At 39.5% G+C, this 23664-nt stretch overlaps 1 protein-coding gene across 42 annotated transcripts in view; it reads left to right on the top strand.

The window, feature by feature from the left end:
* Positions 1-16826: 16826 nt before the first annotated feature.
* The window catches only part of RIMS1 (regulating synaptic membrane exocytosis 1), a 448418-nt gene continuing 441580 nt past the window's right edge, over positions 16827-23664 (top strand). For 7 of the 42 annotated variants that reach the window (XM_088795626.1, XM_088795625.1, XM_088795622.1 and 4 more), the window contains exon 1: positions 16827-17547. In XM_088795626.1, the coding sequence (XP_088651752.1) occupies positions 17384-17547 (164 nt within the window). In that variant the 5' untranslated portion in view covers positions 16827-17383. The remainder of the gene's footprint in view (positions 17548-23664) is intronic. The other 35 variants (XM_088795609.1, XM_019749283.3, XM_019749286.3 and 32 more) reach the window with 6 other exon arrangements.

Genomic DNA, 23664 nt, shown 5'->3' with positions numbered 1-23664 from the left:
CTCCATAACAAATTCTTGTGCCCACTTATAGCCATTCCCCATTCCCACCCCTAGCCTTGAACAAACACTAATCTATTTTCTATCTCTATAGATTTGCCTTTTTTGGACATTTCATATAAATAGAATCATATACTATGTGTTCTTGTGTGTCTGGCTTCTTTCACTAAGCATAATGCTTCTGAGGTTCATCTGTTTTGTTGCATGTATCAGTACTTCATTCTACACTGGACTTTTAAAGTTTTTAAATTCTACAATTGGATATTTACCTATCAACAGCATGTACATGTCTTCAGATAATTTTGCTAAGAAGCTTCTGATGTGTCTCATTATCCAACGTACAGGCTTGATGTTGGGTCTTGGCTGAGTGCCCACATGCCTCTTATTCACCAGGATGTGTGGTTAGTGACCTTTATTTTAATCCATAAATACAGTTTAGGGCCTAAGAATTTCTCTGTTCTTCCCAGTTGGAATGCACACAATTTCTTCCTGCATTCGTTTTTTTTTCTTCTAGTCAGGATATAGCTACTCTAGACTTAAAACTGGTTGATCAAAAAACAAAATGTATTCGTTTGATTTGCAACTTTAACCTACCTAAAGCCACTTTGCTGATGACAAGGCATGGGTTTGATTTTCTAAGGTAATACGTCAAGAGACACAAACATATTTTTTAAAGAAGTCATCTTTTAAAAAGCCAACAGTCAAGAGAATGTAAATGAAAATTTATTGGAGTTCAATTGACTAAAACCTCATAATTAAGAGTTAGCAAAACAGTAAGATGGCCCAGGTTGTGTTCTAAGATGTCTGAGGAGAAGGAATAATTTTTGGAAATATTATTAAATGTCAAATAAATAAAATGTCATAGAAAATGTTAAGTGTTTCCCAAAACAATAACTAAGAATACAGCTAAAGCAGTGTGGTACGCAGTACAATGGCCCCCTAAATTATGCGCTTCCTGATCCCCAGAAGCTGTGAATATTATCTTTTATGGCAGAGAATTTGGCAGATGTGATAAATTAAGGCTCTTGAGACGAGGAGATTACTCTGGATTAACTGGGTAAATCTGATGTAATCACAAAGCTCCTGATAAGGGAAATAGGGAGGTAGGAGAGTAAGAGATGTGATAATGGAAGCGAATCTGAGTCATGCTGAACGATGGATCAAAGAATGCAGCTTCTGAAAGAGAACCTGGGAACACACCCCCAAGACCTGAACCTGGGTCAGGGCCTGACTTGTCCTCACAAAGCTCTGAATCTCAAACATTCCACATCTCTCTACCCTCTGTTTCTTGAACACAAACTACCCTAAAATGGCTAACTCCAGTTTACCTTCAAGACAGGGCTTACCTAAAGTATAATTTAAGTGCCCCTTGGTCCTATGTTTCACTTTGCCTTCTCATATGTGATTGAAATGGGTATTATCAGACAGAACTAGTTTTACATATTGCTTATACTCATTTCCAACTGACATGGTAAACAAGTAATATAACATATTTCAATTTTAGTGTCTTCATCTGAAAAATGAGAAAATATTACTACTTATTTCATGGAGTTGCTAAGCAGATCAATGAAGCATAATATCTGGTTCTTAGACAGCCATCAAAAACAGTAACCATTAATGTTATCACCACGACCACCACCACCATCACCACCATCATCAGAAAGCCTTTAGTGCCTAGCACACAATAAATGCTATGTAAGTGTTTTTGATGTAAATAAAAACAAAGGAGAAATCAGACAAGGCATGGAAATAGGTAACTCTGAAGACAAAAATCCATAGACTTCACACAGACTTGCTGATGGCTGGCTCTTCTTATGGGCAGATTTGCTGTGACAAATAAAAGCTGCACACAGGGGATTCCATCCTGCTTAGCTGTGCAACCACTTACTTTACCAGCTTTAAATAAAGTATGATTATTTTAAATAGCACTTCTGGAGTTTACTTAATGGAATTAACAATAATTTGGTGTGTTTTCCTATATGATCAGATCATTGTAATTACAGAAAGATTTTAAGAAAAACTTTATTTGCTTCATAAACAAACAAAAAATATACTTCTGTGCATAGTTTTTTTTTTTTTTTTCCACTAAAATATCCCTTCATTTTCTCAGGTTACTTTTATTTCTTCCTATAACACATAGTCTTAATATATTGTGCACTTAGACTTGACTTGATTCACTCATTTTCTACAATGGTTTGTGTCTTCAATATCAAGTATGCAATAGTGACTAATTTTTGCACAGGAAAATGTCAGTGTACTTTTCAGGCTAAATGTATTGGACTAATCATTTGCATCAACTTGTATCCAAGTGGCTGGTTGTTCTCCTCAAAGATGGTGTTATATTAGGGGCTCAGTATTTGTCTTTGTTTCTGGTACATTGGGTACTTAGCAGCAGAAGGGCAAGATCAGTCTTGTTGAGTGGCAAGAAAAATACTGTTGGGTTTTATGCATACTCGCCATCTAAACCCCATGATCACTCTGTTCATGAGTTCATTAGGCCGGCCTTCAGATGATCAATGACAGAGGATGATGGACATTCACTGGCTGAATCATGTCCACTCAACTGTTTAGTACCTCTTATCTGGTGGATGCTCTCTGATGGTCATTAACATGTGGTACAAGCACCTCATACTTTGTGCCCACTTGCATAGTTTCATCTCCATTGCCTCTTATCCAGATTTCCTTGTTCCAAATTTTCCAATATTTCTCCTTCCAGGCACATTAACCAAAAATATATGGCATTCATCTATTTATGTGACTCTATGTATTTCTTACCTTGGGCTAACATTTTTCCACACAAAGTGAAAGACTAATTGTACTGCTCAAATTCCTGACTACTGAGAGGATTTTATTTTACTGCTATCTTTCAGGGTCACCCCTAAGACCCACCCACTTGCAAGAACGACCTACACATGAACCATGTTCAGTTTGTTGTTGTTTTTCCCTCCTCAATTAAATGGAAATAAAGGACGTATGCAACCACAGTTGTGAGCTGTTAGACAACATGGGATTTGGGCCAGCTGTTCATACAGCATATTTGCGTCCTCTGGCCCTGCTTATGCCTAATAACAGAGAGCTCTACATTGTAGAAGTATTACTTCTGGACCTATGGCCTTATGACATAATGGAACTGGTATAACTCAGATTGTGATGGCCAGTTTTGGCTGCACGGTCACTTGGTGTCCCATGGTCAGTGTGCTCCATCCCTACCAGGAATCAGTGTCATGCCAAGAGCTGTTTTTCTTCAGTGTCTAATTGGCTGCTTCAGACAGCAGGGCCTTTGTCAAGAACCATAGAGGTCAATATTGTGATTCTCTCTTCTTGGAGGGTGACACATGGCATCATTTCTCTCCACATATATCTGTATCTACCTTGTTTCTGATGTTTAAACACTACCCGACCTCTATAATTTTGGGATTCTATTATACTCATTTCTGTCAGGGAGCCCAGTCCTATAATAGCATCTCCTACTGTCAGCTCTGACCTAGCGAGAACAGTGCCATTGAACTTTTTTAAGATGCTACTGCCCTTTTCACCAGCTTATTGGTTATTTCTTTGATAAATGGAATGTCCTCCAGGCTTTTGTTCAGAAGCTATCTGGCTGTTCGTTTTTATGACCTTATATGGTATATCCATGCTAGCTTTCTTTTTTCTCTGAGTCTCTTGCTCCTTTCTTCCACTCTCTGCCCCAGCAGTTTTGATACTTTTAGCTCATTTATTATGTTTTTTCACTTTCTCCATACTTCTAAGAGCCAGGAATATGTCAACACTGTCTCCCAAAATCCTTGCCAGGGTGTTATGTCCTATGTCATAAGGAAGTGTTTCTGTATTCATGTCAATAAACTCTCTGTTATCCAACTTTATGTTCAGCCCTGCTTGATCCAGCACATTCAGGATTTCGTCCCATATGTACTTTCTCAGCTCTTGCTGGTGCTGGGTAGGTACTATAAATCCTTCAGTTTATAGTCCCTGCTCTCTCTTAGCAGGCCCAGCATGACCCTCACTGGGTTATATTGTACCTAACCCTAGTTACTTTTAGTCTGGCAGCCAAAAGAGAGGCAAAGTAATATCTTATGGGAGATACTGCATCTGTCTTCAAGAAAGGGGAACCCTAGCATTTAGCGCAAAGGAGTGGGCCACTTTGTCCAGCTCAGAGAGCTCACGGTTCTCTGGGGATTCAGTCAATCTGAGTGCACACACTCAGTTCTCGTCCCATATCTCATGGGCACATATCTCTTGATTCAGGCTCTGATCATGGTGTAGCAGGCTTGCAGAATCTGGATTTCTACTACTACGGATTTCTACTACTCTTATAATTAAGTCCTGGGTCTGAATATCATCTTTGTTCTAGTCTCCTGCTGCAGGAGATGAGACTTTTCATATGCTCCCAAGGAGGACCCTTGACTTTTATACCCAGACTTTAATTGATGATTAATCACCATCAGTCTTTCAATGCCTTTATCCAATGCATCAATCCAGCAGCAGCATCCAATTCCATAGTCTTTATAATCATGTTTGTCTCATGTCTCTCAAATGCCTGGAACATTGCACTCATCAGAGTAACCCTGTCCATTGGTATCTTATCCCAGCTCACTACCAATAAAAGTTTCAACAATTTTATTGTCGTTGACTAATAAGGGCTATACATATTATTTCTACTACTGATGGGCTCTCCATTGCCAGCTGGTCAGCAGGTGATTCAGCTCCAAATCTCATTGTTGAGCTGGCTTCCTTAGACCACTCCTGATAGCAAATATTGTGGTTCAGCTTCCCAGAAAAACAGATTTGAAAACTCTATGATTAGCATGCAGGAGGTTTATTGTGTTATAGTTTTGAAAACACCTATGAGGGAACAAGGAAGAATAAATTGTGTAGCGAGAAAATTTGAGCTGACACACAGTTGACCATTGAATGCCACCAATTGCACAGGAATATCTAAAGTTAATATGCTGCCCACTTTACAAATAAACAGGTTGGATCTTTGTATTCTTGCAGCATTGACCAGTCATTGAATGAGGGCTTCCTCCATGGCAAGAATATAAAATGAGGCAGCTTTCTTAGTATAAGAACACAATTGTGATCTATGAATAGCCAAACTCCTGGTGATAGTGGTAATAAGCGCCTGTATTCTGAAGGGGGATCTCAGTGAAACTATCCACTACAGTATAGATTACATTTTCAAAAACAGGGAGTACTGCATTCAAGATCTATGTAGTAAAGTCTATTAAAAAAGATAAGCTTAAGTTGGTGGATTGAGGACAACATGTAGGAACTAAAGTCTTAAAGGAAATGGGGATAATATTGTCATGGATGATATAATTCCTTAGGGCTTATTGATCCAGTGATTTCATGACTCAGTGATTCCATAATTTTATTATGCACATCTTTATTTTGAAGTGGGATTGTTATCTTTAGACTATACTCATTGCATGTGTTGTAGAATTACAACAGAGGAGGGGTAAAATATATAACTTAAACATTGTTTGAATGAAGTATGTTCCAATGTAGAATAAAGTGATGTACTATTTTGAAGACTAACTCCGTAAAGTTTTGTCTGCCTATAAGGACCACATGCCAGCTTCTACCTCAGTGGCCAAGGTAATGCAATGCTCTGTGGTAAGGAGAAACGATGTTTGTCTCTTGGCTTAGGCAACCAAGCCCTAACGCTGATGCTAGGATCAATCCCCAGAGCCACAAGTTTGTTAGGGTGACGTAGATATAGATAACAGCACCATTTGAGGTAAATAAGAAATAAATGTTATCACCTTTCTTGGCTTAAATTCTGAAATACTTATAGAGTCACCAAAGATTGCAAAAATAGTACATAGAGTCCCATGAACCATTACCCAGCTACCCTTGATGGTGACATCTTATATAACTGTAGTAAAATATCAAAGCCAATAAATTGATGATGGTACAATATTGTTTACTATACCTTATCTGATTTTCACCATTTTTTTGAACATACATTCGTGTATATGTATATGTGTGTGCGGTTTCCCCTTTCCCTCATTCTACTCCCTCTTCCCTATTCCCTGGCAAGCACTAATCTATTCACCATCACTATAATTTTATCATTTTTAGAATGTTATATAAAGAGAACCATATCACATGTGACCTTTTGGAATTACAGGCATAACTCATTTTATTGTGCTCCATTTATAGCACTTCTCAAATATTGCATTTTTTACAAATTGAACGTTTGCGGCAACCCTGCATCAAGCAAGTCTATTAGCACCATTTCCCAAACAGTCTAATGTGATGGTTAGCATTTTTTAGCAATATTTTTAATTAAGGTAGGTACATTGCTTTTATAGACATAATGCTAGTGCACATTTAATAGAGTATAGTATAGTGTAAGCATAACTTTCATATGAGCTGGGAAACTAGAAAATATGCGTGACTCACTTTATTGTGATATTTGCTGTATTGTGGTCGTCTGGAACCAAACCTATAGAATCTTCAAGGTATGCCTATATTTCTTTTCACTCATCATTCCCTCAAGACTGATCCAAATTGTTGCATGTATCAATAGTTTACTCATTACTGCTTAGTAGTATTCCATAGGTATGGCTGAACCAGATTTCTTTAACCATTCACCCAGAGGAGGAATTTTGGGTTGTTTGCAATTTTTTGCTACTATTAATAAAGCTACCATAAACGTTTATATATAGGTTTTTGCATGAACATATGTTTTTATTTTTCTGGGAATATGTTCAAGATTGTAGTTGTTGGGTCATTTGGTGAGTAAATGTTTAGTTTTATAAGAAAGTGCCAAACCATTTTCCAAAGTGACTATAACATTTTACATTCCCACCAGCAATATATGAGAGAGCCATTCTCTCTGCACCCTTGCCAGCATTTGGTATTATCACTATTTTTATTTTGGCTTTACTAATAGGTATGTAATGATATCTCATTGTGGTTTTAATTTGCATTTCCCTAATGGCTAATGATGTTGACAAATTGACAGGTATAACGCAAGTAAATTGGTTATATTAATACTTTTGATTTTCCTGCATATATCTTTTCATTATAATGACACTCTTAATTCACACACACACAAAACTTCTTCAACTATTTATTAAGTACTACCAGCTATCTATTATTCACTACCTTTTTGTACCTTATAATGTTAGAAATAGACTCTTAAAAAGTACTGGTAGAATCCTTAATTTTACATAGTAAGAAACTGAAGTATATAAATGTTAAGTCACTTGTTCAAGACTGTACCATTAAAGCTGGTCCCAGACTCCAGATGGCCAGTTTCTTGGTTCAGCACCCTTTTTTAACAGCATTATATCTTGATGTTTGGTCTTGTCAGCTAAACTGGATGTGTGTGTGTGTGTGTGTGTGTGTGTGTGTGTGTGTGTGTGTGTGTGTCTGTCTGTCTGTCTGTCTTTTTACCTCTTTCTGTATGAAGCATATTCTCCTGAACATAACAAGTGCTCAAAATAAGGTTATTTGTTCATTAATAGACTGAGAGTTACAAACATCTCTCCTTCAGCTTCATTTTTCAAACCTGTTGGTAGTCATATGCCTATCTTTCAAATACCAAGCTCTTGCTTGATTTTTCATTCCAGTTAAATTCTGTACCCCAGTGATGGGTGTGTATACATGTGTGTGGTTGATGAATGTCTTTAGGTTTACTACTTTCTCTAACACCCTGGCCTTCCTGTACCCTTAATCAGAGGGTACAAAGACATTATATGTTATTCTTTAACTTTGTAAAGCATTATAAGGTTCATCTAGCTAGATAGGTGAAAACTGCCCTGCCTGTGCTACCCCTTCACTGTAATGGTTCTCAAGCATTATAAATCATGATGCTGAGGGTCTGTAATATTTGAGTTTCATTGACTTTGAGGAAAGTGTACACTTGGCTGTGGCAGAGAGAAGATAAAGATGCTCAGAGGAGCAGTAAGCAGGCAGTTTAATCGAGATGCTCTGCCTGCTTTTCTTTCCAACATATTATTGAGAGACAATAATGTGGATGGGGAGATATCTGACTCTTATATTACTTAGGAAGTAATTATGGAATATCAGCTAAATATGAAGGTACATAAAACTAAAATCAGGCTGAAAATGGTGCCAGTGGATTATAGATCTCCAAATTGTCAAAGAGTTGTAAGATTTGTGGTAATTATAATCAATGAGGAGGAGTTTAAAATTGTGATTTTTTTGGGAAATGATAGAGTTTGTGTGCATTCAAAGTCTAAGGATTAGTCACGAAAATGGGTGCTGAATGGAGTAGATTTGAGAAGATCAAAATATGGAAAGGTCAAAGTGTTGAGTGGATCACCCATGGGAATGCTGGAGATATTTTCCATGAAAGCAGATCTTGGGATGAAATAGAAGAGTGTGAGCTAAAGTCTTAGGTAATTGAGAATGAGTGATCAAAAGACTGGTAGACTAATCCTAGAGAAAAGAAGAAAATGGTGTAAGTTAAAAAGTAGAAGAAATGTTATGAATTGGAGATAGAATGTTAATGTGGAATATGCACTGAAGGATCAAGGAAAATACTGGCTCCTCCTCTGGTCCTGAGGAACACAAGAAATGAGAAATTACAAGGACCTACACTAGACATGCTAAATAGTGTTCCAAAGGATATTAATAGTACCGTGTTTCCCAGAAAATAAGACCTAGCTGGACCATCAGCTCTAATGCATCTTTTGGAGCAAAAATTAATATAAGACCCAGTCTTATTTTAATATAAGACCTGGTCAATATAATATAATATAATATAATATAATATAATATAATATAATATAATATAATACCAGGTCTTATATTAGTTTTTGCTCCAAAAGATGCATTAGAGCTGATGGTCCGGCTAGGTCTTATTTTCGGGGAAACACGGTACCTACCCACTCCACTGTTGAAAGAAATAAATATGACAATGCATGTAGAATGTTTAGCTTAGGCTAGTAACACATCATATACTCAGTAAATAGTATTGCTATTAGAAAAATGCTGAGGATATTTCAAAAATATATAATTGTTTCCACTTTACAGATAAGAGAATTCAAACTCAGGTAGATTTAATGACCTCCTCAATTTTATAGTGCTAATTAGTGCCAGAATAAGGAGACAAGTCCCTACGTTTTTCTATCAGTTATTCCATTTGCTTGTAGGGGTTGTGGCTCTATGGACAGAAACAAGGTTCTTATCCTGGGGCTGGCCTGTGTGGGGTTTGGAATGCTCATCTCAAACTTGGAAATGGAAAATAGGAAACTACGCAAGAACTTGCCAGAAAACAGTCTCAGGGGTTGGGTTCAAGTCAGAGCTTTTTTAGGAAGAAGTGCTTGTTTAAATCTGTTGAGGTCTCTGTTGTAATAAAATATTATTTTAAGAAAAATATAATTAATAAATGCTAAATTTAGTAAACATGTTTTCCAGTTTTTTAAATTTTTTAGTGTTTATAATATAATATAGTCTTAGAAGTTATTATCTAAATCCATTCTCCACTGACGATGTTTTTACCTTTGTAGATAGGTAGAAGTTAACATTTCTTTTTAAGTCAATTCAATTTGTCCTACTCTTTAAGAGAATGATTGATTGTAAATGAAGGATCTCACTCATACAACTGGGAAGACGGCATTAAGTCTTTGGCACTTCAATCCAACCAGTGTAAACTCTGAGAAGACACTCAGAAGAAGATATCTAACAAATAGATAAGGCATCCTCATACTACCTAAAGTGAAAACTGAAGAATTCTCAAGAAGTTACTCAACGCAAAGAAGGAAATTGGAAGAGAACAGAATGTGGTAAAATTATGCACAAACATTGCCAATTAAGCATTCTAAGTTTGACTAATATGGAAGACAATCTCAGAAGAATGCCAAAGAGACCATGAACTCTGGTTTTGAATCAGGAGACAAACATTAAAAGGAAAGAACTCAAAGAAAGAATAGCTAGGAATATTAATTGCTTGGAAGAAGTATGTCCAATGCTAGTATGACTGCACCATAAGAGAACAGAATGATGTCCCTCCTAGGTCCAATGACAAATAATATTCCCACACATTGAATTCCTCATGAAATAAATGACAATTGTGGAACCTTACCAACAATCAGATTAAAATAGGTATTTAGCTGAATTTGAGCCAAAATATGCTATCCAGTTTTAGCCAAATACTTTCAGTGAAATCTCTTAAGAGCCAAATATTCTTTGAAGCCAAAAAGACTATATTTTTTGTACATTACTATAACTATGTATAAATAGCATGACCATATAATTTATCATCCAAACTAGGATACTTTTAACTGAAAGGATATGCTGTTGATATAATGTCAGTACAATAGGTACAAACTCGGATGGTCCTAGACAAAACCAAACACATGATCACCTTATATATAAATGGTTCTTGTGTAATAGATTATCATGGTGCTCATGAAAACGGTGGTGAAAAATATATAGGTGGATGTGGTGATAACTTAAGACAAAACTCTAGGCTTACAGGTCCCTGGTTAGTGAAGATTGCATCTCAGTAGGTCTTCAAGATACCCTTAATGAATTTTTTCAAAATCTTCTAGAAATTAAAAACAACTGACTATAACTTGAGCATACAGAATCCTGAAAACACAAATACTATGTGCTTATTCCTTGGAGTAGAAATTAATTAGTACTTCATCCTTAGTTCTTATCTTAGTATGCATGTGTATGTAAACTTCTGTTGATTATGCGTTAGTGGGTTCTTCGATTTTCTCGTTGTGGACAGAGCAACAAATGCCCCTTCAGCCCTCAGGCCGACCTTTGATAGAAGCAATCTTCAAAAGAAAAATCATGTCTTTTATTTTAAAGTTTAGTTAGAAAACATCATTTTGGTCAGAGGGATCAATTAGCAAATTAAATTAAAATATGTTTCTCTTTTTGAGAGTTTAGATGATGATAATGACAAAAATGATGAAAGTTTCTTGCAAACCCTCCCACACTACCTATCCCTCCCCCACAACACACACACACACACACACACACACACACACACACACACACATTCCCCATCTCAGTATATAGGACCACCACCCACCTACTGCTCAGTCCTGAATAGGAATCATTTGATACCTTGTCTTCACAAATCCCTCCCATCTCATCTGTCAGCCAGTCTCTAGGTTCTACTTGCAAAACACATCTTGTGTATGTCCGCTTTCTTCCATTCATACTGCACCACACAGTCCAAGCCACTTTAATTTCCCCTAAGCAGACGTCCTGCTCCTGTTCTTCCTTGCTGCCACCCATTTTCCTGCCACCCACAGGCAGAGGTATCTTTTCAGAAGTATAAAGCATATCATTGTATTCCCTGAGTAAGCTCTCCCGTGGCTTCCATTGCACAAGAATAAAATAGGACTTCTGGTAGTGGCTGACTGGGCCCTATATCAGCTCATGTCTTGCCATTTTCTCCTCTCCCCACAATGATCCCACATGACTGGCCTACTTTCTATTCCCCCAGAGCTTTGCCCTTTCCTGACTCAAGGCCTTGTCTCTAGCATGTTTCCTAACATTGTAAAACTCTGTGCCCCGCTCTTCTTAGGCTACATTCTTCTTATGCTTCAAATCTCTGCTCATATGACCCCTTCTTAGGATTTCCGTGACTACCTATCTTCCCACAGTTTACTCTCTATTAGATCTAGCAAATTATTTTCTTTAGCGATTATTATAATTCAACTGTTCTTGTGTGTTTATTTATTTATGCCTCTCTCCTCCAACTGCATTGTAAGCATCTAGAACTGAGGTTGACATTCTTTTTTTTTTTTCTGTAAAAAGGCAGATAGTAAATATTTTTAGGTTTTGCAGGACATATGGTCTCTGTTGCATCTACTCTACAATTGTAGCGTGAAAGCAGCTATAAATAATATATAAATCAATGGGTGTGGCTGTGTTTCAATAAAACTTTATTCACAAAAACGAGCTTTTGGCGGCTTTTGATTGACAGGCCATATTTTGCTAATTTCCTCTAGGGTCATTACTTTATATGGATTGTTCCGTCGCATATCCGCAGCACCCAGCACAAGGCAGGTGCAGCACATATTCACAACCTTTCATCCTTATCAAAACCCTGGAAGGTGAATACTGTTATTTCAGTTTTATAGATGAGCAAAAAAAGGCTCAGTGAGGTTTATTAATCCATCCAAACTCATATGGCTATCATGTTCATTTCCTAGGGCTGCTGTAGCAAAGTATCGCAAACCGCGGAAACTACTTAAAACAACAGAAATTTCTTCCCTCATAGTGTGGAGGCTAGAAATCCAAAATCAGTGTGTTAGCAGGGTCATGCTTCTTCCAAAGTCTCTAGATGAGGGTCGCTTCTTGCCTCTTCCAGCTTCTGGTGGCTACTTGTATTCCTTGGTTTGGGGCATTCCTTGGTTCTCAGTCTCTGCTTTCACCTGGCCTTCTTCTCAATGCGTCTTTCTTTATCTTCATATGGCCTTCTTTCTTGTATGTCTGTGCATTCTTTCCACTTATAAGGACACTAGTCATTGGATTTAGGTCTCATCCTAATGCAATGTGATGTCATTGTGACTGTAAAGGCCCATTTCCAAATAAGGTCACATTCTGAGGTTTTCAGTGAACATGAATTGCAGGAGGGTTGAGGGTGGGAGATAGTGTTAAGCCCACTAAAACTTTCATATGTTAGAGTGAGGATTTGAACTTGACTCCGTTTCAATGATTTTCCACTCCGAAGTTATAATCTCAGCTATTAAGTTAACAGTGGTGTCTAATTTTAGAGTTATTTTGAGAAATCATGTGATAGTATCAGTGGAAAAGAGAGCTAAGAAACTTACCTTAGAGGAGTGTATCTAAGTCATCGTTTCTGATTAGTACCCTGAACATAATGTTAGTGTTGACCTTAAGAGCACTTGATGCATAATTTATTAATAGAGATTTGAGGTATTTTTCTATAGATATCATTAGTTGAGCAAAGAGAAACACATTAGAAGTTTCACGGTCTCTCTAGTTAACATCTTTGAATATCAGGCTTGTAAGTCACAATTTTTTCCAAATCTTGTCTAAAGTATGTTTTCCCTTTTAGGGGAGAATGAAGTTCTGTTACACCCCAAATACATTTGGGAAATGCCAGGCCAAACAATGTAAAACAGATTTCTTACTGAAGTACATAATTGCTTCTTAACACTTTTATTTGTTAAGGTGTCTTGTGAATTTCTAGGAGGGAGGTAGTGTACATATTTTTCTAAATTTGTTGAACTTTATTTGTAGAGTTTATTTAGGAACTAATCACATGTACCACACACTTTGGTACACCTACTTTGGGTGTTTACTTGCTATCTAAGTTCAGATAAGTTCTGCTTTTCTGGAAATCAATTTGTATAAAATTTATATCTCTCTGGGATTTTAGAAATTTGTTGGTTTTGAACCCTTCCAAATTGGAGGAGATTCCTGACCAAGGGGAGACCCTGATGGGTTATACCATGGCAACTACTAATTTATTGGCCAATTAATTTACTCATCTTTTGTTTTTTCACTCACTGATTTCATATACTCTTACGGTGCCCAAGGAAATACTTGTGAACATAAAGATGATCGAGACCCGACTTCTTTTCATTAAGTCATCCAGATAATACACATCAACCAACATTTTCCAAAGTAATTTTAATAAATGGAAACTAACTTGTAATGGACTGAAATGTGCTCCCCTCCCTAAAAATTCATATGCTGCAGTTCTAATCCTTAGTACCTTGAAATGTGACTGTATTTGGAGACAGGACCTTTAAAGAGGTAAAGAAAATTAAATGAGGTGATAAGGGTGGGGCCCTCATCCAATAGGAATGATGTGCTTCTCAGTAGAAGGAGAGATACCAGGGATGGACATGAACAGAGAAAAGGCCATGTGAGGACACAGCAAAAAGATGGCCATCTACAAGCAAAGGAGAGAGGTCTCGGAAAAATTAACGCTGCCAACATCTTTTTTTTTTTTAATTTTATTTAGTTTCAGGTGCACAAGGCAAAGCAATACTTAGACGTTTATCATTTATATCCCTCACACTCTGTGAACCCCCCTCCCCCTATCCACTATCCCTCTGACATCGCATAGAGCCATTACATTTCCACTGTCTCTATTCCTAATGCTGTACTCCGCTTCCTGTAACCATATACATATATATATATATATATATATATATATATATATATATATATATATATATATATATAATTATAGTTGGCATTCATTATTGTTCAGCTTCAGGTGTACAGTGCAGAGATCAGGCATCTATATAACCCCTGAGGTGGTCTCCCAAATGGGACACGTGTCCATCGGATACCCTACAAAATCTTTACATTATTGATTACATTCCCAAATTAATTTTCAAAACCCCGTGGCCATCTTGTGGTTACTGACTATTTTCTAAACCCCTCACCTTCCCCACCCCCCGCCCATCTAGCAACCCTCAGTTTTTCCTCTATGTCTCCAAAACTGTTTCTGATTAGTTCATTCACTTATTCTTTTCTTTAGATTCCACATAAAAGTGAGATCATATGGTATTTGTCTTTCTCTGTCTGACTTATTTCACTTAACATAATGTTCTCTAGATCCATCCATGTTGTTGCAAATGATAAGATTTCTTTCTTCTTTATGAACACTGCCAACATCTTGATCTTGGACTTCTAGCATCCAGAACTGTAAGAAAATAATTTTTTGTTGTTTACACCACCCAGTCTATGGTATTTTATTATAGCAGCCCTAGCAAATAAAGCCCTACCACTGTTTATTGTTCACTGGGCCTTTGACTTCAAGAGTTTCATTCATTTAGTTTTAATGTTTACTGGGGATTATTCCTTTATTTGTACTTTAGAAGAATTTCATGAGGACCAACTTGATTGCACATCTTGCATCTCCGCATCGACTAGCGAAGAGACAGGCATCTGATAGAAGGAATATATCATCTACATTTCTACTCCTCTGTGTACATTAATAATTGAGAGGTGGCCTAATACATCTCTTGGAGAGAACAAGAAATAAGAAAAAGAGAACTATAAAGTCTTAGGCACATAGCTAGATATTTCAGATATGTCTCTTTAACTTTTTTTCTCTATTCTGAGGTAAATATCTTTCCTCCATTTTTCAGATGAGGAAAGAGAGGTTCATAGAGGATTACTGATTTCACCAAGGTCATAAAGTCATTGGTAGAGCCAGAATTCAAACTATTCCCACCGGAATATATGCTGGTCTGAGGGAAATAAGAACAATTTTTTAAAATGAAGAAAAGATGCTGATTAGAGTGTTTTCATTAATTGCTTAATGAAAGGAAAGAGAAAATCTGTTCAGGTAGCAGCACTTATGGAAAAGAACTGGAAATTCTAGTGGACTATGTGTTTATTTCAGTCAAAGCCTCATAACTTACATGGCTACCAAACAGTTTGGCCAATGTTAAGTTATGCAAATAGAAATAATGACTATAAAGCACCACTAAATGCCAGACACTGTTTTTGGTTCTTTCCATGAATCCCTGATACCACAAGTCTGGAAGGCTGGTGACAGAACATAAGTGTGTCCAATTGGTGGTGACTACAATGACCAGACTTTGAAATCATGCTACATGATTACTGGTTGAGTAAATTGGGAAGGTTTAGTCTGGAGAAAAATGAAGATGACATGATAGTTGTCTTAAATAGTTGAAAGATTTTCAGATAGAAAAGGGATTTCCACATAGGCATAGAATTGAGTATATTCAAACAGATGTGTCCATGCAGAAGCAACACAGCGTTCAATGGGAGATCAAGTAGTTAAAATGTTACATTCCCTAAGCTTGGAGATTTTAGGATTTTTAGGGTTTGTAAATATCATCATCATCTTCTTCATTAACAAAGTTAGGCTTGGAGGAAAAAAAAATATTAGTGCTAGATCCCTTTTGGAAATAGAGAAAGAAATTCTCAAGAGAGAAACATTAATTATTTCATCACCATTGATTAAAAGAAAAGTGTTCTTCAATTTGAACCCTTCTCTTTTATAATTATATTAACAAAATTCAGGTTTCAAAGCCAATAACATTACATGCTTTGAAAGGATTGTCTATTTATTTGTGCCTTTATCAGCAAGAGAAGCTCATCTTAATGCCTATCATTGGGCCAGGCATTGAGCAGAAGCTTCTTACAATACGATGTGTTGGGTGTTTTACCTGGGATCAGTGTTTCTTGAGAAGCACCCACAGAGGCAAAGCAGTGAGTACACGATGATAGTCAGCATCATTAGAGGAATTAGAGTAGATAATTCGTTGGCAAGCACCAGAGAAGTGTGCTTATGTGATGTGATAGGGCTACCAGAGCCCAAACTGACAAATTAAAGAGTTGCCGTGTTTTGGTCATCTTGAGGATAAATTAGGATAAATTGCAGAACAGCCCTACTGAGGATGATCAAGAAAGATACTGCATACAGTGTCCCTAGAAAATCCAGGCTGTTGGAGGTGTGTGTGTGTGTGTGTGTGTGTGTGTGTGTGTGTGTTACAATCATTTAAAAAAATTACATTGTGGCTATGGACACTTGACTAGTAATGAGAAAGATCTGGTCTCAGGGGGAAAAAATGCATCCAGAAGTGTTCCATCCTACTACTCAGAACGCTGTGGGTGCTGAAATACTATTAACGCTCCACGATGAAGATGGTAGCGAGAATGATAATTAATGCAACCCATGGAAAAATAGGGCTAGGGAGGATGACATACACCAGAGACCAGGAGAGGGAGGATGACTCACGGGTGAGGGGTACCTGGGGATAGAGCGATGTGGTGTGCACGTTGGCGAGCGTAGGGAGAGCGGCTGGGGCACGCGTGGCTTGGACCTGGGGAGTGGGCGGGTGGGTGCCCGTGGGCGGAGCGGCTCCGGGACTGAGCAGCTGTCTGCGAGAGCAGCAGCATCACCCGGGAGCGAAACCTCCGAGACTCCGCCTAACAGACACCCAAACTCTCCATCTCCCTCCCGCAGCCCCAAACTGGAGGCAGCCGAGCCTGGGAGCAGCCTCGGCGGCGGCGGCGGCCCCAGCCCGGGTCCCGGCCCCGCCCCCGCCCCGCTCGCCCAGCCCGCGACTCGGGGATCGGCCGAGCCTGGCGAGAGCCCTCGCCCCCTCGCCGCGCCCGCCGCGCCTCTGCCAGCCCGCCCCCGCCGGCCGAGGCTGGGCTGCGGGAGGCGGCCGGGCAGCCCCGATCCTCGCTAGGGCGACCAAAACAAAGGCAGCATCCGGGGCTGGGTGGATGCAAACAACCATGAAAGACTGGGTTCGCTCAGTCCCCGGCTCTGCTGCTGCCGCTGCCGCTGCTCCTCCTCCTGCCGCCGCCGCCCGGAGGGCTCCGCTGTGAGGGGGAAGCAGGGGCGCAGCTGCTGGGCGTGAATCCGAAAGGTGAGAGCCCGAGAGCCAGAGGAAGGGGCGGGCAGGCCACGAAAATGTCCTCGGCCGCGGGGCCCCGCGGTCCTCGCCCACCCACGGTGCCTCCCCCCATGCAAGAGCTGCCCGACCTGAGCCACCTGACCGAGGAGGAGAGGAACATTATCATGGCAGTGATGGACCGGCAGAAGGAAGAGGAGGAAAAAGAAGAAGCCATGCTCAAGTAAGCCATCCCCAGCCGCACCATCCGTGCCTCCGTGCCTCCATCGGTCCATTCACCACTCACTCACCCAATCCTCTCAGCTGAGTGTGGGGGAGGGGCGGGCGAGGGTGCTGGGTGCGGGCAGAGGCGCCCGCCTGGGGGCCGGGGTCTCTGGGCTTGAGCAGGGAAGAGGTTAGGGGGACAAGAGGAAGGAGGAGATGCCACCGAGCCCAGAGCCCAGGTGCTAGGAGAGGTTGGTTGGCTTGAGACTGGGTGCAGAGGAGGATTGAGTGGTCAGTGAACATCCTGGGGGTGGGATATGCACGAGCTGAGAACAGCTGATCCCACCCTAGTGGAAGGGCCCTGGGCTGGGAGCAGGTTAGGGGCAGGGGATGAGTAGAAGAAAGGGGCGGTGGGATGAAGAGGTGCTGAGAATAGCTCCTCTTTTCTTTCTGGAGTTGTTTAGCAGGTTGGGGTTACCCCAGTGAAGGGTGCCAATATTTATTTAAGAAAAATGCTTATTTTTAGTGTTCATTTTGGTACTCATTCATCTCACAGATCAAGGTTGGGTCTTTTTTTTGGGCAGTTGCCATCTTTGGTAACCTGCCTGCCTAGATTCTGTTTAACCTTTCGTTCAGTCTTTTTACACAGAATACTTGTGTGAAGACACATTTTCTTACCCATATGTAATGCCATTGTCAATGCAAAGTTTTTTAATAATGACAAAAGCTGTTGGGGACTCTGGCCTGAATAAAATACAGGTTCCTCTTTACTGGTTTCCAAGAAACCTCTGGGGCCTGCTCAGTTCCTGGTGGAAACAGTACAATAGGAAACTGGATATTTGCACAATCCCCCCTTCCTTAAAGCCCATCAACCCTTCAGGGGATGGCTGTCCAATGCCCCCTTTTCCTGTGTCTGAGGAGGGGATGGGGCTCATTGCTGGTGGTGCAGGCATGTGTGACACTGGTGTTGCTTCCTTTAGTCTCAGACAAAACTGCTTACAAGGTACTGGCATCTAGACTTGGTTTTCCTTGCTCCTTAGCATCATACTTAGAGTGGAGCTGAAGGGGACTTCAACCTTGCCTTCCCTTGGGAGGTCTTTACGTATTCAGGAAAGTTTCAACTCAGGGGTCAGGGAATTTAGAGACCTTGACTTCGACTAATTCCTTGGTGTCCCCTGGTTAGGCCAGAAGGTGTATCAGGGGGCAGAGGATTGGCATGAAGAGCCAAAGGGAACCTGTTGCATCTTGAGTTAGCTGATAGCAAAGAAGGGGCAAGCAGGAAACACAGGGAACAGCCAGGCACAGAGCACACCTAGCATGGCCTCTCCCCCACCCCTATGATTGCCTCCTGGTGAGAGGATGCTGCCACCAAAGGTTTCTTTATTTTTCCCTCAGTGCAGCTGTGCCTCACAGGAGAGGAATGGAGGGAGGCTGCATTCACAGACTGGTGGGTCCCCACCAGTGTGACTGCCACCCAGAAGGGAGACAGGAATACTGAGGGAGAGCTGTGGGTGCCAGGTCACAGCAGGAGAGTAGAAATCCAGTCATTCCTGCTCTTTCATTGTAGACTCAGAAAAGGGCCATTAACTCAGAAGGCCAGAGCAGGCCTGGTTCTGTAAAGAGCAGCAGGTTTCTGAATCCCTGCCTTTTCTTATCCAAAAAAAAAAAAAAAAAAAAAAAACATAAAAAAACTTTAAGCCTGCTGGATTGAGGGAAGCAGAACCCTTGTTAAGCTGCTGCCTGTCCCTAGTGGAACAATGACGTCCCTGGTGCTGCAGGCTTCCCCTCTTCTGAGATTGGAAGTAATGGATGGTGTCTGATGGTGCTGCTGTCTGTCTGTCTGGTTGTCAGTCTGTTTGTCCTCACTGGTTGCGGCCCCTGCCACCTGTTATGGGCACGTTATTTGCTGGTCAAGGTTTACAGGTTTGCTACTGTTCCTTTTGGTGTTTGCTGCAGACAGCAGATGAATGGAGGCCTCCAGCAGCCAGTGGAAAACATGAGCTGCTGCTTGTCAGGGTTTGAATAGGAAGGGGAAGAAGGCACAGTGCAAGTGGTGGCCATCACGCCCCTTCATTGGCTGTTTCAGGGTTGGCGGAGAGGGAGGGATTTGAAGTGGGAGAGGGTGAGTTTTAGGACAGAATCCCAAACCTGCTAAGTGCCTATGGACTGCAATGCAAATATTGTATGCATTTATATAGACAAAAATGAGGAGTATCCAACTGCTCATGTCTAAAACATCTTTCCCATTGCTGTTCCTGTGACTGCTGTCCACTGGCTTGCAAATATTGTTCCTTTATTGCAAGGATTCACACAATATCGTAGTATGTGATGCTGTTATACAACAGCCCTTATAATCCTGGACCTCTGCATTAACTTTATCAATCAGCCTCCTCTGCTAATGTCTTGGCCTTTAGTGCAGTGGCAGATTGGTGAGGGTTTTGGAATCCCAGTTTGCTGCCATGTGAGTGTGTCAAATTGTCTGCAATTATTGGAACAGTGCTGTACTTTTTTCTAGAGGGCACTTTATGTCTTAAAAACTGGGGATCATAGGGCCTATTCAAATTATAGAGTAATATATATGAACTTAATGACATATAGTTGTAAGTGGTGGCCTTTTCTAAACTTTGCATAACAATATATTGGAACACAGGCTGCTTTCCATAGGGCTTTGAAATATTTGTTAAATCAGAAATAAGTTTTTGTGGCAATGCTTGGTCCATCATATCACATATCTCACTAATTCCTTTCACAACAGGCCATACAAAGCTAAAGTACTGGTAATAGAGCAATTAGACCTAAAATTCACTTTTGTCATCACTGCAGAACAATCATTTGTGCTACCTACTGAACATGCTGTCTCTTTTTACAGTGTACAAAAATAAACATTACTACAGAGAAGATAGAAAACTAATGGGTAAACATGCCAAAGAAACATTATAAAATATCAATTAAAACTTATTTGTATAGTTTCATCAGCCTTGATTGTAAATTACTACTTGAATTTGGTCTTGATAAAGTTTTAAATACGTATAAATGGAAAAGAATAATCAAGCTACTTTCACGTCAAGATTTCAGATACATTTTATTCAAAATTATAAGTGCTTTATCATAAAAACTATTCATTTTGTTGGCAAAATACACTTGTTTTGAATACCATTGCCATGTAACTAGAAATAGCTGACTCCCACAAATAATTTTTAGTTGTTGATTTACTTATCTGAAAATAAGAGGTCTTTTCTTAATCTTAGTAAGGTTTTTGGGGTGTGTGTGTGTTCTGGAGACTTTTTGAAACCTAACTTCCTCAATAAATACCCCTTCAAGTAATTGTCACCAGATACCATGAGTCAATATATTACATGGGTTGAAAACTGCATTATCTGGACCTAAATCAGAGAAGATCTCATTAGATGTAAAATCACATTCCTTTTTTAATTTTTTTAAATAAAAGCTTCATAGAGAAAGGAACTACAGAATAGTAAGAGAAGAGAAAAAACATAGAAGTAGAGTTACAGAGATTTTTTGCATGTGGGAATTGAGAACCTTATTGGAATACTTAATAAAACTACTAACATTTATGGAGCATTTACCTCATGCTGGCCATTATTCTAAGTGGTCATTGACTCAAATGCCAAATAGCTGAACTATGCTCAGGTTTAATATATGTATATTTAAATCCTCACAACAGCCTGGGCAGAAGGTAAGTTAGGTCATATGATTCTCAAACCCTCATCCAATACTCAGAGAGTTCCAGTAATACCCTCACCTGACACATATAACATGACCCAATCAGGATTCAAAGCCAGATCTTTTATTTTAAGCCCAAGTATTTTCCCACACACTATGCTGTCCTTCTACCAAGAAGCTTGTACATTTTCCTTAAATTAATTTCTGCTCTTCCCTCAGTTTCAGAGAAGCGGTTTGGCAAAAGGTTAGGCTGATTAGGAAGTTCAGCTGATGATTCTAGGAGGACCTACAGCTGTACCCACACTCCTAATAGAGTTTTCCTGTGGATTGAGGGCAGGAGAATTGTTTCCAGTTCAAAGATAATAAAAAGCATCATGCTGTGTTGGGAAGATCACTAATTTTGGATCCAAGCGTTTAGTTCTAGTTCTGCCACTGACTGTGTAAATGTGGGCAAGAAAATTAAACTGAGGATCTAAGAGATTCTGTTTTTCTTAAAAATCCTGCAATTCATGGTGTGAAGTGATTTGTAGAGTATTGATTTGGGGCTTCTTCCTCTCTTCTTAAAAGGAAACCAAACCCTGACTTTTCAAACATCCATAATATCCATTTTCTTCATGAGAGGAGAAAGTAGAAGGAGCAGAACTCTTGTAACTTAAGCTTTTTTCCCCTCCTATTTCTTCCTCCAACCAATTATCATATTGTGGCCTGAAATGTATTCATAAGGCTCAATATAAAAGACCCCAATTAGCATGTGGAAAAAGAAAAGTACACTGGGGCAGCTGGGGAGGGGTGAGGATACCACCATGTATGCAGGTATCATGTTTTCCTTGGGGTTTGCAAAGATTTTCATAACTTACACCCAAAAATATTCTATCATGTTGCTGAGGCAGGATGAGTAAGAAGGAAAAAGAAAAAAGGCAAATAGTAATGAGAAAAAGTGGCTAAACCATGAACAGGCATCTGCCTCTACCGAGATGCGTGTTAAGTAGAACAAGAACAGAGGAGAAAGCTTATAACCTTTCACTTGGAGTCTAGTCTCCTTTACACCATTAATGGACAGGGCTAAATTTAGGGAAGGTTAACCCTGAACTCTATTGGAGTTTTCCACTTTCAACAAGAACCAATGTTAGTAAATGTGCATGGTCCGTACTGAGCTCTCAAATACTCATGGGGAAAACATAGAAAACGGAAGCCTAAAAAATGAAAGAAGTGAGGCATTAAAAAGAATGGAGGGTGACATAACCATGAGTTCACATTTTTGCCAACCTATTTTGACTTTCTTTTAACTTGTATGTATTTCTTCTTAACCAGAAGTGTGGGGGCACCATTGTTTAAGTAAATAGATGACTAAATTTGAAGTAGACTATGGAAACCAGTGTGGGCTATATGTGTTGCTGCTGACTTGAATAGAAACATATCTTGGGAGTGTTATTTGCTCAACTTGTCAAATGAGGAGAACAATTTGTGTTAAACATGTGTAGTAAGCTCCCTGGAAAGATATCAAACACAGGAATTCCAGAAATAATATTATTATTCTCCCACACTTGAAATAGCAGATGGACAGGTTGCTGTACCATGAATTATAAAGTCCATTGTGTTGCATGTCATTGATCTTTATGGGCTATTTTATATTTTTAAACAAATTTTTACATGCTATGAGTTGGATAGTTTAGAGCTGGTCCCAAGAGTTGAAGTAAATTTGCCTGAGCTACATGGCAACTAGAGTAAGAGAACCTGGAACTCAAGTACATTGACTCTACGTCTTTAGTGTTCTTGCGTGTCTTTTAAAAAGTGCATGAAGCTGTGAGAATTATGGTTTATTTCCCTCTTCTGTTGGGGGAAGACTACCATTTCTTAGTGCCTTCTGTGTGTCAGGTTTTGGCTGGAGGATACTTCACATATTTTATTCTGCCTCATGTTCACCTGTTGATGAGAAGCCCACACTGTCAGTATTCTATTAGTTTTCTAATATTAGTGAAATTCCCAGAACTAGCTAGGTTCCTTCCTGACCCTTTGCTCATGGCATTTGATCTTGGAGTACAGAGAATAAAACTTCAAAGAAGCAGGAGAAGATTTTCACACATCTTAGTGGCATTTTCTCCCCTTTTCCAAGTTGTCCTGCTCCCAGTCTCTAGATCTGGCTGCAGGTGACTCATTAACCCCATGTGCATCTGGGGCTTTTCTGATCTGCTTGCTCTTTTGCTCACAGTGTTCTCTAATACCTTAGCATTTTCCCACCATCCTCCTCCACCATGAGATTATTTCTTCTCCCTAATATTGTTCTGAATTTTATTTATTAGGTAGGCTATTTATAACTAAGTATATGATATTCAATTCAACAATAAAATCATTGTTTCAGATATTTCAATTGGGTCAGGCATTGGGCTGTTTGGGTAGAAATAGAGGGTCTTCTGCTGGCGTAGTCTGATGTTGACTTAGTTCCTACTGTGTT

Source organism: Rhinolophus sinicus, chromosome 2 (genome assembly GCF_057876585.1).
Source record: "Rhinolophus sinicus isolate RSI-liver-muscle chromosome 2, RSI-T2T, whole genome shotgun sequence".
NCBI lineage: Eukaryota > Metazoa > Chordata > Mammalia > Chiroptera > Rhinolophidae > Rhinolophus > Rhinolophus sinicus.
The sequence above is the reverse complement of the archived record's forward strand: the minus strand, read 5'-3'. Positions and strand labels throughout refer to the sequence as shown.